This window comes from Frieseomelitta varia, unplaced genomic scaffold (assembly GCF_011392965.1).
Source record: "Frieseomelitta varia isolate USP_RPSP 00005682 unplaced genomic scaffold, Fvar_1.2 scaffold_912, whole genome shotgun sequence".
In the NCBI taxonomy this organism is placed as follows: Eukaryota; Metazoa; Arthropoda; class Insecta; order Hymenoptera; family Apidae; genus Frieseomelitta; species Frieseomelitta varia.
Window position 1 is genome coordinate 439959 of NW_025110715.1, and position 16168 is coordinate 456126.

The 16168-nt window shown below is 41.7% G+C and overlaps 1 protein-coding gene across 4 annotated transcripts in view; it reads right to left on the minus strand.

Moving 5' to 3' along the window:
* LOC122537544 (protein grainyhead-like) overlaps positions 1-16168 on the minus strand; it is a 195060-nt gene that overhangs the window by 36475 nt on the left and 142417 nt on the right. For all 4 annotated transcript variants that reach the window (XM_043670786.1, XM_043670785.1, XM_043670784.1 and 1 more), the window contains exon 4: positions 11630-12061. In XM_043670786.1, the coding sequence (XP_043526721.1) occupies positions 11630-12061 (432 nt within the window). The remainder of the gene's footprint in view (positions 1-11629; positions 12062-16168) is intronic.

Here is a 16168-nt window from a genome sequence, read left to right on the forward strand (position 1 = left end):
AAATTACATTAAGTAGAACCAGTGGAATTTCGTAGCACGAGCCACGCCGTAATCGATAAAATGAAATTAACAACGTTAAATACATAATAAATTATATAGTAACGTTAAATTTACAATAAATTTATAATAAATTTATAATAACGTTAAATTTATAATAAATTTACGATAACGTAAAATTTATAAAAATTAACGAAACCCAACGAGAAATTTCAATAAGTAGAACCAGTGGAATTTTGTAGCACGAGTCGTCGATGAAAAAAAAGAATTAACAACGTTGAATTCCCTCCGTTACATTTAAGCTGAACGTTTCATCAGAAAGGAACCGCGTCGTTCAAGGGACGACTCGAGAAAATTTTGATTGCGGACGAATCCGCAATGGAGAAATTCGCTCGTTTCCTTCTTCGTTTCGATGCTGGAGATTTCGCGTGTCGCGGTTGTCATTCACGGGCATGGGCGTTTAGATTAAAACAGCGATCCAGTGTTCCAGGACCGGCTTTACGGCGGCGGCTTGCTGTGAAACCGTACGCCGGCGTTGCATCCCCGTGGCGCGCCATAAGCGACTCCGACTCGAGCGTAACAGCCCCCCGTATTCGACATTATCTCGCGAGAAGAAGCTCTCGCCGGTGGGATCGCCACCGAGCTTTTGTTGTGGTTTGTCGTCCGTTGGTAAAGTCTTTCTCCCGCCGGTTAATGGGACCGTACCGCGTCGAGGATAATAATAATTTCGCGTCGTTATGGGAGGTAACGCGCTTCACGCCTCCTTCGTCGGGTATATTCTTCGCGCGATACTCTAAGTAAGATACCGGAGACGAGAGAGCCGGTTGTCGTTGACGAGTCCATTCGATTGAATCGACTCGTTTCTATTTTCAGCGAGAGTAGAAAAATTCTGCTTTCGTCGTGCCGTGAAATTCCGCGATTATGATTTTAACGATCGGTATAAAAGTTAGAAAGAAATGGGAAATCGTTTTAAACACAAAGATTACTTCCTACTGAAATAATAGGAAATGAGATAAAATTTTAAATACAAAGATTACTTCCTAGTAATAATAACAGAAACAATTTAAATAAAAAAATTACTTCCTACTAAAATGATAGAAAATGAAATATAATACTCTGACGGTCGACATTTGAGAGAAATAATCTTTATATAATTCTTTCTTTCATGTTTGAATTTAAATTTAATTTAAAATTAATAAAATTAGTTTTTTCTTATATTTCGATGTTGAAAAAAAAATAGGTAGGAAGAAATTTTGACTCAATTATGACCTGTATTATAAACAACTACTGTGGAGAATATTTCTTTATATCTCTGTATCTTTGAACTTTGACTAAATGCATACAAATTGATGAGAAGGAACGTCTGCAGGTGTTTCACACTTTAACACTGGAACTACTGACGACTAAATGTATCATAGTAAACAAATTAAATATATCGACTATAATATCATAGTAAACAAATTAAAGTGCAAGGTACAAGAAAAAGTTCACGATGCTAATAAAAGAACGCGAGCTTCTATTAATATATTTTATTAAAAATCACTCGAGCAATCTAAGAATATATTGCTATAAAATGTTCATAGGAAATTATAAATTTGTCATTCTGACCATTTTGGTAGTGTTAAATATTTCGCACGTTTTATCTCGATAGACGGAAACAATAAAGCAACGTCCGTGCCGCGTTGTTTTCCCTTTTCATTTTAAATTGGAGATAAGGGTCCGAGCGTTCTGTTTATTTTCTGTCGTATTTTTCTAGACTCTACGCTTCGACAGAGGAGCATTCCACTGTTGCGCGAGAGACAGGCGTAAAACGCGTGTAAAATACGCGTCGCGCAGCTGCGATCGAAGTCACCCGGCGTCGTAAATTCCGCGGCGTTATCACGCGGCGCTCGCGTACGAAAATGTAGCAAGGCTGACTTTCACATTTCAGTCTTCCGAGAGCTCTCGGTCGTCGTCGTATCAACGAAGAAAATTTATTGTTTCGCTGAAATCGAGTCGAGTCCCCGGCGTATAAACTTCGTCTAACTCGCCTTTTCTATCGCGAGCCTAAACGCGACGAAAGCCACGAACCGAACAAAATACGGCGGAAGAGAAACTTCTCGAAGCGCGAAATCGACTGTTCAACGCTGCGTTGTTTAGATTCGCCGCTGTTTTTCAAACTTACGAATTTTTCCAGACGACTTTCGCGAATTTATTTTACCACCTCGGACGAGATGGATGTTCGATCAACACCCATAAGTTCGAGCGTGACTTTAGAAAACGAATAGAGAAGCCTCGACTGTCGTCTGGCAACGCGGATTAAAGTTAGTCGCGCCACGCTTTGCAAAATCTCGCCATCAGAGGTCTGAGGAGGTCCGTGTGAATTTATCGTGGTTTTCACGAAGACACTTCTCTCAAACCGGCAGAGAAGATCCTCCAGCCGAGGACCGAGCGTAATTATGGTCATTTATGAACGTAACTCTCCTTTCGTTCGGTGGACGTTAAAGCCGGGGATTAAGAAACTCCTCGCAGAGAGGAGGAAAGTCGCGGCGCAGCTGGCGGCGAGAGAAAATGAATAAAATTTACGCTCGATTGACCGGCGAGCGTAAGAACAGAAAACGCATTGGAGTTCGATTCTGAAATCTTCAGAGAATCTTTTTGACATTTTTCTCCTTCCTCGTACGTCTTCATCGTTTCGTCAAGTTCACGTTTAAAGGTTAAACAAATCAATCTAGATTAAATTAATTAATTAAAATTAATTAAGATTAAATTAAATCAAATTATTAAATCAATAAAGATTAAATTAATTAAATTTAAAGGTCGAATCAATCGGTAGAAAAATGATGAACCAAACAATCCTTGAACTTCCTTGCTTGCGCGGATTAAAGTTAGACGCGAGAGAAAGAAACGATCGAGGAAGCAGTTAGATACATTCGCGGTCATTGGAAGGAAGATGATTTTCCCGAGGGAGAAAAATTAATCAATAAAGATTAAATTAATTAAATTTAAAGGTCGAATCAATCGGTAGAAAAATGATGAACCAAGCAATCCTCGAACTTCGTTGCAAGAGTTTCCTTGCTTGCGCGGATTAAAGTTAGGCGCGAGAGAAAGAAACGATCGAGGAAGCAGTTAGATACATTCGCGGTCATTGGAGGAAAGATGATTTTCCCGAGGGGAAAAAATTAATCAATAAAGATTAAATTAATTAAATTTAAAGGTCGAATCAATCGTTAGAGAAATAATGAACCAAGCAATCCTCGAACTTCGTTGCAAGAGTTTCCTTGCTTGCGCGGATTAAAGTTAGACGCGAAAGAAAGAAAGAAACGATCGAGGAAGCAGTTAGATACATTCGCGGTCATTGGAGGGAAGATGATTTTCCCGAGGGTTAGGCATCGCTTGCCAATAGCCAGAATATACGCGCGAGGTCAAGCGTGTACCGTTGTCGAGGTCTCCGAGTCTTTCGTTTGCCAATATAAATGCCACACCGTTAAAATCGTACGTCATCGCGGGGACAACACGGGGAAAAACGTCCGCGCGGGATTCTTTCGCTACCGTAAGACAAATCACCCGACTGTCGCCGGGATTTCCTTCGATTTGCCGGTAGAAAGTCCGTGGTCAATTGCTATTAATTAAGTTCCTCGTAATGGCCGTACGTTTTTCATCGCACGGGTCCATCCGCGACTTCGCGAAGCTTTCTAACTACGAGAGAGTTCTTAAAAGAATTTCTTTTTCAAGCTTCTCAACGCTAACTTCGTTTTTCGCCTGGTTAATCCCTGTCGTCACCAATACCAAAGTATCGTCTCGGTGTTAAAATGAAATTCGTTTCAGTTCTATCGTGCTATTCAAATTTCGAATCAGTGTCACAACGTTCGGCCCCGATGCTCTTCTAATTACTTTCTTTTCAATTCAACCACGTGAATCTAAAATGTCTGCATAAGTAGACATTTTTATTTGCTTTTATACGAATACATCAGGGAAGTGTTTAGTTTAAATGGTTTCTGGCACTGAAACGTTAAGGTTAAGAATGCCACCAAACGCAGAAAAGTACAGTATTCGCGCGTGAAATAAATTACTGCTGATATTCTACTCTTCTTGTTACAATTACAACGGATTGGGTCGGAGTTTTCTGGATATTCGGGTCAGATCACACGCGTGTTGTGTTTCTAGTCACTCCCAAAGACGAGGGAGCAGCGACCGTCAGTTTATTCGTCATCTAACGTACTAGGTGTCGATAGTTGTACAAAAAATATAGAGCGGGAGATTAGATCTCTCCAACATTTCTAATTTTGCGGAATACAGAGTTACCAACAGTGACGCAACCAAGTGTCTGGTATCACAGCCAAGGATCAACCGAACGTTCGACATTTCACCCCGTTTCTCCTCCGGTGTCATCCCTTCGCCTCTCGTCGAAGAATCTCCAGGAAGGAAAAAAAGGAACTCTGTAAAACTCACGTTACGAGCGAGTCACAATGTTCATCGAAGGGGAAACAGAGCAGCGTGGATAGCCCGTCTCCCATGAAGGAGAAGTCCCTCGACAACCTCGCGACACAATGAAATTGGATTAAGCGCGCGGCTACCGTGGTCTCGCGCTCTTCTCCCTTCTTTCGTGCAGTTTTAACGATCCACCGGCGTACAAATTGTCGAGATGGTATCGCGACGCCACGGTCCCCGCGGGAGCCATCGAGCTCGAGCTCGAGCTCGAGCTCGAGAGAGAAAGACACCAGCGAGATGGAAGCTGCGCGAGCAGATAGCGGGGCAGATAGAATCGGTGGAACGAGGACACGGTCTGACCGGGACTGACAGAGAGAGAGAGGAGAAGATCTCTGGTTGAAGATGCGAGGGAAGATTAGGGCGGCATCTCCCCACGGGGTGGTAATACGGAACGACTCTCCTGCTCTGAGATCTCGATGCCACTGTTGCCTCCTCTCTCTTCGCTCTCGTCTCGTTTGGTCTCGTTGCATTCGTCGCCCTTGGCCAGCGCGCCAAGCCTCCTCTTTCTTCTCCCCCCCCTCCTCCTCCCTCCCCTCTTACCCTTTCGATCCGTACGTTAAGGATTCTCAACAGTAAATTACAAAATATGCTAAGCGGCCGATATAAATCAAAAGTTGGCAAGGGTATGCGCGAACGGGGAAGGGGGAAGGCGAGCCAGAGAGAGGGTCCCTCTTACCCGTTTCTCTCCCGATTTCGCTAGGGATAGGGAGACGCGGCGCTGGATCGGCCGGCATGCCACCAAAGCTAAACCCAAAATAAAGAGAGGAGGGAGCACCCGTGTCACGGATCCAAGCACGGATCGACTCTCACTCTCACGGGCTCGGCAGAGCAGGCTGTGGAGTTTGCAAACCGAGCAAATGGACCGGAAGGCCTCGTTGCGAGTCGCGCCGATATAAATATAGGCTGCGACTTCGTTCTTTTTTTCTATCCACACCCTTTGATACTACCGTATCGGTTATGAAATTCGAATTAGCGATTTGTCTAAACCGGGGGTAGCGCTTTCTGGCTCTCTTTCATTCGTAATAAATGCCGTGAGCTGCGAGAAAGTATCTCACATGAAACTCGATGAAAAAAAATGATCGAAATACCGAGTAGTTAAAAACTGATCGAAACACTCGAAATACACTCGTCGAGAGGCTCGAAGCTTGTCGACTCCGAAAATTTATCATTAACTTTGTCGTATCCTTCAAAAATACAAACTTATCAAAATCTATCAAGAGTTGCAAGATTTGTTAAAGGGATTCAAGAATTTCAAACTTCTAGGAATTATATTCGGAGAGATTCGAAGCGAAATGAATTTCCAGATCTCGTACGAATCAGCGCTTTGTCCGAACACAGTGGTGATAGTGTGCACTATTTGGCACGGTTTCCTTCTTTTAATCTCTCTGATGTTAACAAGTACCGCATTAACGTGATTGATATCTTACACGACGAAATAATAACAAAAAATGATCAAGTTTAAATCGAAACACACTTGATACTTGCTCACGGAGAGTTTAAAATCTATCGAATATTCGTAACGAGACGACTAGAATGATCAAAATATTTTCAAAATTGATCGAGACACTCAAAACTTAACAAACTTATCAAAATCGACCGTGGCAAAATCTCCAAAGATTTATCAAAACTTTCAAGAATCTCTATGCTTCGAGTTATAGATATATATATATTCTTGAAAGTTTTGATAAATCTTCGGAGATTTTGTCACGGTGGATTTTGATAAGTTTGTTAAGTTTAGTCGTCTTGTTACGAATATTCGATAGATTTTAAATTCTCCATGAGCTCTGAATATTTTGATTATTTTTTGTTATTATTTCGTCGTGTAAGATATCAATCACGTTAATGCGGTACTTGTTAATATCAGAGAGATTAAAAGAAGGAAACTGTGTCAAATAGTGCGCACTATCACCACTGTGTGTGTATATATATATATATATATCAGGAGCGATTCGAGGCGTATTCAGATCTCATCGACGATAAGTACACCGCGAGCAGGAGAGTAGCTGTTGGTTTTTGTGTCGGGTAGATTCCTCGGAGATTTATGGCGAGTGGCTGGGTCGTCACGGAGGTCGATTTCGTGGCGTTCCACGCCACCGGTGAATCCGCGATTTTAAACAGCGATTAAGAGCGAGCGGCTGCGTTTGATTCAGAAGCCGGCGCATGAAGTTCGACAGCGTGATCGATGCAAGATGATCGTTCCGGTCGAACGACGCCTCGTGCCGATCCTCCCGTGGCACTGTCTGCCACCGTTCGTCCAAGCCCACCCTCCGGGAGAACGTAATTATGCGATGGACAGTGAAAAACGCGTGATCGATTTGGCAGCAATTTTTTCCCCTCCCCTCCTTCTCTTCTTTTTCTTTTCGCTGTAGTTTCCCTACAGTGATTCATCTCGCTATTCTCTTTCTGCTTTCCCGGCTCGTTCGTGAGATCAATCCTTATCGTTTAGCAGATGACGACGGGACTCACTCAATCGAGTTACAACTTAATTAACAACAAGATTCGCGCGATTTTTGACTTCTTCCCGAAGGAATCTCAAAGTCAACCTCTCAATTAAATTACGAAATCTGAGTTGACACCGCTATAACTTTCAGCCTGCATTTGCGACTGTGTCAATTGAATTTATATACACGTGTATGTTTGCACAGTACGAAACATGCAGAGAAATCTAAAAGAATATTCTTTAAATCGACGAAGCAAACGGTAAACCTCGAAGTCGGTCTTCGAAGAATATTTTTCAGCGATAAATTAAGCACGTTGCTTCAGCCATTCATTGTTGCAGCTGTAAGAGATGGGAACATAAACGAAATTTATTGACCAATTAGGCTTGACAAATTCGATGCTCGATCTGCCAGTTTCTCTTTTCACCTGATTATCCATCTTTCACGTACAACTTTTTTCTTTCTTTCCTTTTTTTTTTTTTTTTTTAAATTCAATTTCTCGCCGACGAAATCACGATTTCTACAAAGATTTCTAAAAGAGCCAAAGAGACCAATTTCGTCAATTTGCTTGCGACAATTCCAACGACAACGCGTGAAATTTTATTCCTCGGGGAGAGGCGATCATTTTCGAAGTACGATTACTGCGAACGACCCTGCAAGAGGGAAATTAAGCCTCTCCAAGTTCTCAAGCGCGCCAACTCGAATATCGTGTCCAGGCGCAATAAATTTCGCGTAATAGCGCGATAAACCTCCGCGATAAATCCATTTCTCTTGCGGGGAAAATCTATCTGGCGGCACTGGTCGACAGGGACCATCGTCGTCCGTCATTAATCTCGATCCTCGACGTCCGAGGAATCGGAGGTGGCGACAGAAGGAGACGGAGGAACGAAATCCTGAAAATCCTGAAAAGAATGAAAGGAAGGAGATACTTCTTCTCCCTCGAGTCTCCGACGAATTTACATTTTCACGGAGAACGGGGCGGCTCTCGACCGTGTGTGTGCGCGCACGATTGTGTTCCACATAGTCGACGGAGTCGCGATAAATTACGGTACCCGCGAGCACTCAATTATGCACGCGAGACTGTTAATCGAGATACGGGGGAAACGGTGGATGTTAATAAAGCGTCGTGCCACGTTGAAAGTGTTCCCAGCGACGTTTAACACGCCGGCTATCCGGCGATCTACGCTAATCGAGCTCTCTTCCGATGCGCCTCAGCCGTCACGCACGCGCTTATGGCCAAAGCGTCAAACCTTTGACCCCCGCGCTTTTAAACCTGTTGCTTTCCCCCGACAACGGTGTTTGACACGTGTCGAATAATTATTAGGGACGTCTGCGATTTTTGTTCTGAAAGGAAAGCGAGGCTATCAGGTTTCTCGTGTTTCGAGACACTTGATTGAGATTTTCGAAAAGTAGTATAACCTAGCGTTCTTTGTAACGAACGTGTAGCTGTGCTACAATGAGATGTTTGGGCATCAGTTACTCTCGAGTTTCGAGATACTTATTCGTTCATTGAGATCTTTAAAATATAACAGAATTTAGGTCTTCTTTATAAGAAATCTGTATAATCAGCTGTATTCGTGTTATTGAGATCTTCGAAATATAATAATTTAGTTTTCTTTGTAATGAATGTGTAGCTATATAACGTATTAGGCATCAGTAATCTTCCTGTTCCGAGACACTTATATTGATCATTGAGATCGTTAAAATCTAATTACAATTTAGTTTCATTTGTAATAAGCGTGATTAGTATCAATTTCATACACGTTTTAAAAGTAATTTTACATAACTAAATCTATCATAATCTTAAAGTCTAAAGTCTTCTCTTTACAATGAGCCATACGATTTTAAAACTAACTATATGATTTTTTTTCGCCGGTTTATTGAACTTTGAACTTTAAACTTTGAACACTATTGAACTTGAACAGAATTAAATTTAAGGATAAACTTGAGAATAAACAAAAGGATAATTCTTGAATACTTAAATTTTTGAGTTTCTGTCATTTAATCCGGTGATGTTTGAGATTCAATAAAATGAAAAAAAATATATACCTATATATATATATATGTATATACCTATATTTTTCAAGCTTAAATCTTCAGAACATCAAAAAAAGAAAAACAATTTCACGAACCTTGAAAATGTTTAAATTTTTGCAACTTTCAACAACAAGAGTACAACCCTTTCTTTTCCACCAGCTGCACGATGATCACGTTTTCCAAACATCTTTGAAAGAAAACGAAGCAATGGTTGGTAAAGTAAAAGTTTCACGTTCGAAAATGAGGCTCACTGGATTGTTTCGCGATTTCGCTTTGCAATTACAACTACAGTTTAATGTATCGGCAATTTTTCATCAAGCGTGCGAAATACTTTCGTCCACCTCTGTCACGCTACATCACACGATTACAGTAATCAATATAAAAGCGGGATAAACTACCGGGCAAAATTATTTCTCGAAACACGACAGACATTTAAGTTCGCAATGTCGTTACAAAAAATCGTGAAAAATCGACGTTTCTTCATACTCCAATAGCGTGACGCAAGTTTTTCTTTTCCCCGGGGACAAATGATACCAATAATCGCCAAAACGATTCTACGATCATCTCAGCAACGCCAGTCGCTGTGTCCACTCGACGAAACGTACGAAGAGAGAGAGAGAGAGAGAGAGTTTAGCCTCTCCGCGAGACGAGAAGTCCAAAAATGATGACAAACGACGCCCGGAAAAAGCGCCGCGGCAAAAATCGAGTTGGCCGATTTAATCGCGGGTACACACGACCGGGACCGTCGGTACATCCATTCTCAAGAGACATTTCGATCAACGTCGCCTCATCTGGCGCCTGGTAAAAAGCATCGCGACGAAGAGGTCGCGGAATAATCCACAAAAAACGCGACTCTTTTGCGGGCAAAAAATAGCTTCGTCGAAGTTTCTCGACCACCGGGGACGTCTTTTATTTCCCCGCATGCGAGCGTGCTCGAAAGAAACGCGAGGCAGTAAAGACGACGCTATGGAGATTTCTACGATATCCAATCGTTGCGCATGTATATACAAGGTGTCCGTCGGCCATCTTCAATTACTTGGAAACAATTTCAACTAACAGTGACGTACTTTCATTTTCAAAGGGATTTATACGTTTTTTTTTTTTTATCAAAGATCTTTTATACTTATTTTTGTGTTTTTTTTTTTTTTGAGAAGAAGAGCCCTCGAAAATTCTTTGCAAAATTTTTCAAATTTATTCCCAAGTCACTCTGTGTTATGAGTATTTTCATTTCGACGTAAATATATTATTCAATTATATTAAATAATAATAATAAATATCTCTAAAATAATAGTAATAAATATCATTAAAATACTAGTAATAATAAATATCTTTAAAATCCTTCAAATTTATTCTCAAGTCACTCTGTACTTTTCAAATACAAGGCTGTAGATATTTTTATTTCCATGTAAATATATTATTCAATTATATTAAATAATAATTATATGTTATATTATTATTCAGTATGAATATATTTCAATATTCTCAATTGAATCTGACGCAATATGCGATTATAAAATATCCAAAGTAGCTAGAGATGAGATTTGCAACAGATGAAACTCTGTTTCTCGGGGATGGTGTATCAAAATTTGCAGTTGGGTCGTCGCGAGTCACATTTGGTGAAGGGATGAAGCTTGAAAGTTTCGCGGTTACCGACGGACACTCTGTATGCAACGTTTCCACGCACGTGAATCACTGGGGAAGGCGTTGCGGGATAACTGTGGAAAGCGGTGATTTTTCTCATGTAACACGGCTTTAAGACGCAGATACTAATATGCCGTGTGTTCAACGGCGAGGCGCAACGCGTCATTCTGCATTAGCAATGCAATAAGCGCGATAATGTATAGTTCCAATGGCGGCGGCTATCCCTCGAGCGAATGCGTTTCGGTATTTTTTCCCCACTCGCGAAAGGGGAGAGGAAATCTCACGTTTGGTAATTGCTTTCTGTAATAAACAGCGAGGACAGCCGGCGTTTTCGGTACAATTATTCGCGGCAAAATGGATCTCTTTCTCGTGTTCTTGAAAGAAAGAAAAAAGAAAAAGAAAAATGAATTATTCGATCGAGGCGTTGGCAATTTTTGTTCAATGACTGGCTGGGCGTGGCTCGAATGATCTACCGCTGATTGTGAATATGCAAAAGGCTGTTCTGAGAGCTTGGTCATTCGAAGGAACGGCAATCGCAGCTTTTCGTTATAAAATCAGTCGGCTCTGAAGAACGATGCAGGAAGAGAAGAACCTCGATTTCCTCCTCGAATCTTTTCTAATGTTTGATCTAAGAACCTCTAAGCACTTTTAAACCAAGAGGACTTCATATTAGAAAATAAAACTGAATAATGTCGTCAATTGGACATTCGATTCAATGCGTCTTCCGAGCTCAGATTCCGCGCCAGCGAAGCAACTATCTTCTTAGAATCCTCTTTACTCTACCACCTTTGGACAAGAGCCAAATAACTCTCTCAATATCAACGTATGAATGAACGTGCTACCGCGTTTAGTAACTGCAGATACGTAATTATAACGTTGTTAAATGATTCATGATACGTTTCGTGTCAATTATGAGAACGAAAGAGAAGAGAATCAATTCAGAACTTTTCCACAATCAATTATGCGTATACTTTTGTTTTTTTTTTTTTTCACGAACGAATTACTATTAAATTCTCCCGATTATACTGATAAATATTGAGACTCACGTGGACCAAAGTTCATGAGTGGGCGGCAGTTTGACGTCAGCGGTGCTCTTCTCTGGCAGCTTGTAGTACTCGTAGACATAAGAGGCAGCCGGATCGTCGCTGTGGCTAGCGACGGCCGAGACCTGGTGCTGCTGCTGGAGATTGAGCATCGCCGCGGTCGCTACCGAGAGCGGATGCTCGCAGTAGGTCCGCCAGTCGCCCTCCATACCCTGCACCTGCACCTGCACCGCAGCAACCCTCTTGTGTACCTCGGGATCGGCGCCCTCGGCGCCGCTCTGCAGGGACTGCGCCGCCTGCGCCGCCGCCTCCTCCGCCCCCAGCTCTTCCTCTTCCTCTGCCTCCCGCTGCCCCGCAGCCACGTAGCTCGGCTGCTGCTGCTGGGAATTCTCGTCCACGCCTCCGCTCGTGTCCTCCTCGCCGCGACTTCGTCGTCTGCAAAATCGACAATTCATTCGTTTCTTCAAGACTTAGAACTTTGCCTCATCATTCCGACAGAATAATTTATAATAAAACACGCAACATAATCGACGGCGTGTGAGAGGTTACGGAGACGCTAGTTTCTTAACAAAACCAGTTATTTTGGAAATTTTGTACCTCTGTTTTTTTTTTTACGTTACTTTGGGAATTTTGTATCATTTTTTATTTTGTTGTCCTCCCTTTGCCGGAAGAGCGTGACAATGAAAAATCGTCGATAATTTAAACTGAGGTAAATGAGTTTTAAAACGCGAAATCTTTCTTCTGACAGTCGTGAGTTTCGAAGATGATTATGTATGTATGTCTAACAAGGGTGGAAAAGTGAGGATACTTTCTTCGTGAACATTGTCGAAATTCAAGCCGTTGAAAAAATTTTTTTCGTAACTAGATCCACTCGTCTCCCCTTTACAAAGACTCCTTCAAACTTATTGTATCATTTTGTTTCTTACAGAAATTTTATTGAACGTTGAATGTTAGCGTTAAACGATAAATGTTCAAGAAATTCTAACGTTTGATCATGATGTTCAAAGTTCGATAAAACGACGAAGGCAAATCGTACGAGCGAGATTTAAGAGATCGTCGGAAAGAGAAAATTTCAATTTTCACGACTATAGCGCATCAACGTTTAAATTTTCCATTTTCGACCATTACCTGATGTAAAATCATCTTTGAGAAGAACGAACTCAAAACTGTCAAGATAGAAGCTTCACACTTTAAAATGAGACCAATTTCTTTTACAAAGTATATATTAGTTTAAATTACTAACAATTTTTCATAGTCATTACGCTCTTCACTCGTAAGTATTTGCTCGTTCGAGTGTTCAATAAACTTCCCTCCAGTGAATACAAAAACATCGACCTTCTTGGCCAAAATTAAAAATCGTCAAGTCGACAAGCTAACTGAAAAAGTTACAACCTTGACAAGGTTTAAACGATCTGAAGATCGTCAAGATCTTGGAAACCCTTTCTCCAGCGTAACGCAACGTCGTTAAACCTTTTCTTCGGCTGCGCGTTTTTAACATTCGCGCGGAATACCTATTCCTGTAGCGTCTCGAGCGTTTCCGCGTGTCTTCAATACCCACGTGCACACGTTGAGAAACGTATTTGATCGAGTGGACAGTAGCCGAGGAGCGCGTTTAATCCACGAGGCGGCTGAACAAGCGCGATTCTCCGCGGATTTCCTGGAAGATCGGTCGGCAATGGAAGAGGCTCGCCGTGGAAGGAACTGCTAGAAACGAGCGATAAATCGCCGCTGGCCCGTCGAATTTATCAATTAACGATAATCGCGGTGCGTTAAGCCTCGCTGATGATTCCTCAATTTAGCGACGACCACCTGGACGCGCGCAGGTCCCATCTTCGCGCCACACACGCACGTCGCGGTAATTTATCGTCGCGAGGCAACGTCTAATCGCCTCTCGGAAGGTCTCGCTCGCGCGCGAACTCCGCCGACCGGCTGGATATTTGTCACCGACGGCGGAACATCGGACGAAAGTGGCTAAAGATGAAGAAACACTGGGACTACAGTGGCTGATTTTCGGAAGGGCAAACTGAATTTTGGACATTTTCGTATTCGATGGATTCTCGATGGAGGAAATACAGTAAAGTTGAAGTTAACCGCGCAATTTTCTCTCAACGATTTTACATTTCGTTTAGGCAGCCGTGAGAGCGATGTTACGATTGATAATTTTGCTTCTCAGGTGTGTGTGTTAGAATTTTTCGTAACGGCGCAGAAACTATAATTATCAAGAAAAAGACTAGAGTTCAGCCACTTGCGCTGGCAACTGGTTTCGCGGACCGTAACGAGTGACCGAACCTTATACAATTATTCGTCGTTTTCTTTTTCTTTTGAAACTCGTAAACTTATTATTTATTTTGCCTGGATTACATTTAAATACAGTTACTGGATTACATTAAACACAGAAACCGGATAGAAATTATTAAGAAGTAATGAACTTATCATTTATTTTGCCCGGATTACATTTAAATGCACTTGAAACTGAAAAAAATGTTGCAATTTGGGACAAAAATATGGGCAAAAGACGCATTACAGAACAAAGCAGTAATTATTTAATTTCAAGCTATTATTTTTTAACGATGTCAAAATTAATTTAGAATGAAAGATTTTGTTTCAAATATTATCAGTATTGTTTATGTATAATAAATAAATTTTTATCATTTAAATTATAATACTATATTTAGAATCCTTGTTATATAAATTATATGATACCATACAATAATACTAAATAGTGAGAAGCAATATTTACCGTTATATTTAACGTTAATTTGATAACAAATGTTACAGCGTTCTTCTTATCGTGTACGTCCCCACGGTAGGATAAACGCCTATGTTATGTTATTAAGATGTCAATACATGATTTTATAACATTTTCAAAAAGCTCTTCGTTTTACAACGAACAACGAATAGTTTTGAGAGAAAATAACATGGTTAGCTTCGTATGGGACACCCTGTGCGCAACATACGGATGCAAAATCGCGAAGAAAGAATTTAGATGTCGATTTAGACGAATCGAGGAAAAATTTCAAAGGAGATTGGCTGATGTCCGAATATCTTGATTTCTATTTGGACCCGTTCGACTTCTAGAAAGAAAGGGGATTGAAGAGGAAAGGCACGATGCGCGCAGATGCACCCGGAACTCGAAGAGGAACTTCGCCGCTCAAGCTCGAAAGCACGGGCGAAGGGTGAGAAGCGAGGAGAAGGGGGTGGGGGGGGTGCTGTATATACATACACGCACGAAGATTAATTATTATAAACCCCTGCCTTTTGCCTACAGTCATCAATTTATACTCCTCCGGTGGATCCCAATTCCAAACCCAATCCCGATCCACCGTGAGCCTCGCGCACGGAATAAAGGGCTCATCCTCTCTAATTTATGCATGTCGAATCAATCTCCCTCTTCCCCTTCCTCTTTTTTTACTCTCTTCTCCCCTTGCTCGCCGTTTCCTTTCCTCGCCTCTCTCGGAGAGAGAGAGAGAGAGAGAGAGAGAGAGAGAGAGAGATTCTTTCCTCGTTGCTTCGTTCGACTTGGTCGCGTTCTCGATCGCTGCCGCAGGCGCACCTGGGGCCAGAAAACCAGGTCGAAACGCGAAACCGGGGAGGGGGGCAAGCCACCCCGATAATGAGGGGCCCGCGTTATCCTGTGCAAATATTTTCCTCGACGTGTGTTTGCACAGGCGCGGCGCAGCATTCGGGCGCGAATACGCGAGACTCGACGGGTCGAGTTTGAATTATAATCAGTCCATTCGTGATCATCCGAGCGGAGGCTTCCCATCCGGGCAGGGAATTCGGCAAACAGAACCGTCGTGGAAGAATCGCGCTTCGGTTTTTTTTTTTTTTCTCTCTCTTTTTCGGTCCACGGAACGTACAAATTTGACGAAGTCGCGATACGACGATGATATATTTCAATGTGTTGCGATGTTGAGATTGCTTCTTTGTAATAAAAATATGTTTATGAATATTATAAAAGGTACAGCGGGCACCCGCGTATGCAGCGAGAATGATGAAATATATCATATAAAATGATTAAGAATAAAACGAATATGGATAACACGATACGTGGCTCGATACGGGAAGATAACAGAAACAACGTATGAAATCCGTGGAGTCACGCCGTCGCTCTAACACAGGCACACATTCCATATCGTTGTCCACTAACATGAGAAAATGATAAAATTCTCTCGTACAAAAATTTCGTCTCTGCGAAAGCTTCCTTCTCGAAGAGAAAGATCGGAGCGAAGCGACGACATCGAAAAGGAAATTTTACACACAAGTGGATGAGAAATAAAACGTGCAGATCAGAACCATTCATTTCATTTTCAATGTGCTGAGAATATGATAAAATTCTCTCGTATAAAAATTTCGTCACTCGCCGAAAGCTCTTCCTTCTCGGAGAAGAGATCGGCAGCGAGGTCACGACATCGGAAAGGAAATTTTACACACAAGTGGATGAGAAATAAAACGTGCAGATCAGAACCATTCATTTCATTTTCAATGTGCTGAGAATATGATAAAATTCTCTCGTATAAAAATTTCGTCACTCGCCGAAAG